Source organism: Otolemur garnettii, unplaced genomic scaffold (assembly GCF_000181295.1).
Source record: "Otolemur garnettii isolate 467f Iridium unplaced genomic scaffold, OtoGar3 scaffold00012, whole genome shotgun sequence".
Lineage (NCBI taxonomy): Eukaryota > Metazoa > Chordata > Mammalia > Primates > Galagidae > Otolemur > Otolemur garnettii.
Genome location: NW_003852407.1, coordinates 15279654 through 15280813, shown reverse-complemented (window position 1 = coordinate 15280813; position 1160 = coordinate 15279654). Strand labels below are relative to the sequence as shown.

The 1160-nt window shown below is 44.9% G+C and overlaps 1 protein-coding gene across 1 annotated transcript in view; it reads left to right on the top strand.

The window, feature by feature from the left end:
* FHOD3 (formin homology 2 domain containing 3) overlaps positions 1–1160 on the top strand; it is a 468593-nt gene that overhangs the window by 352057 nt on the left and 115376 nt on the right. The window contains exon 12 of the mRNA XM_012802005.1: positions 630–660. Within this exon, the coding sequence (XP_012657459.1) occupies positions 630–660 (31 nt within the window). The remainder of the gene's footprint in view (positions 1–629; positions 661–1160) is intronic.

Genomic DNA, 1160 nt, shown 5'->3' with positions numbered 1-1160 from the left:
TCTCTGAACTGATGGACTAAGATTGTTCCCCCACCTTGGCAGAGTCTGAGAAGTAGCCAGAGGGGTGTGGAGAGAGGACAGGGGTGAACTGATGATGGAGTGTTAGCCACCCATTTCAGAATGAGAGGAGGAGACAGATCAGCCTGGAACAGAGCCCTGTGCCCACACTCCTCTGCCGAGCTTGGGGGCAGTGAGTTATTGGTTAAGAATGCTCTGGGAAACAAGCGTGTTAGCTTGTCAGCCCCACCTTATATCAAAAGTGAGCCACAGGAAATGATGTAGCCCCTCCATAAAACGCTGGTATGGCTCTATGTCTGCTTAAATGTTTTGTGTTCTGTCCATATGAACCCTTCTACCCTCAGGTATTCGTAGGGTTCCACACTTGCAGACCAGATGGAAGAATCTGGCTGGAAAGGGCATTCCTATGGAAGGTGTGCTGTTAGAACACAGGCAGATGATTGTTTATCTCAGGCTCTGCGATCCCTGATGCTGGAGGGCATCCTTCCTGAGAGACTAGTTAGGCTTCTCAGTGTTAGGAATTAAAGGTGTACATCTTAAACACCAGACCTTAATCTTGACAGTGCCTAGGTATTCATTAACCTTAATCCTAAAACTCTGAGGCCTTAAAGGGGCATGAACATTTCTGCTTTGTTCTGTTGGGTGGGTGTGTCCACTGCTCCCGCTTCATGTGTGCCTGACCCCACGCTGGGCAGGCTGCAGTGTGGTCTCAGGCCTTCCTCCTGTCCACCCAAGGAAATTGGTGTGTCCCTGCCTGTATTTTAGACAAATGGAGCTCTGCCTTTGAAGTAAGAAAGAATACAGTTCATACCCTGTGCCCAAATAGACATGTCTGAGAGTCAAGATCTCTAGGAGATGGACTATGGTTCTGAAAACTGCAGAGTTTCACAGAGATTCTCTGTGCTTATAAAGATGTGTAAAATGCCTCAGGGTTTAAATCCAGCCCCTCCTAAAGATGAAAGGTTTTGTTTTTTAACTTAAAGACATTGAATTGTATTTAAAATTGTACACACACAAATTGTGTACATTCAATGTATACCATGTGATGATTTGATATACATTGTGTAATGTTTATCACAGTCATATTAACTAATATATTCATCACCACCCATAGTCACCATTTATGTGTGTGGGACAAACCT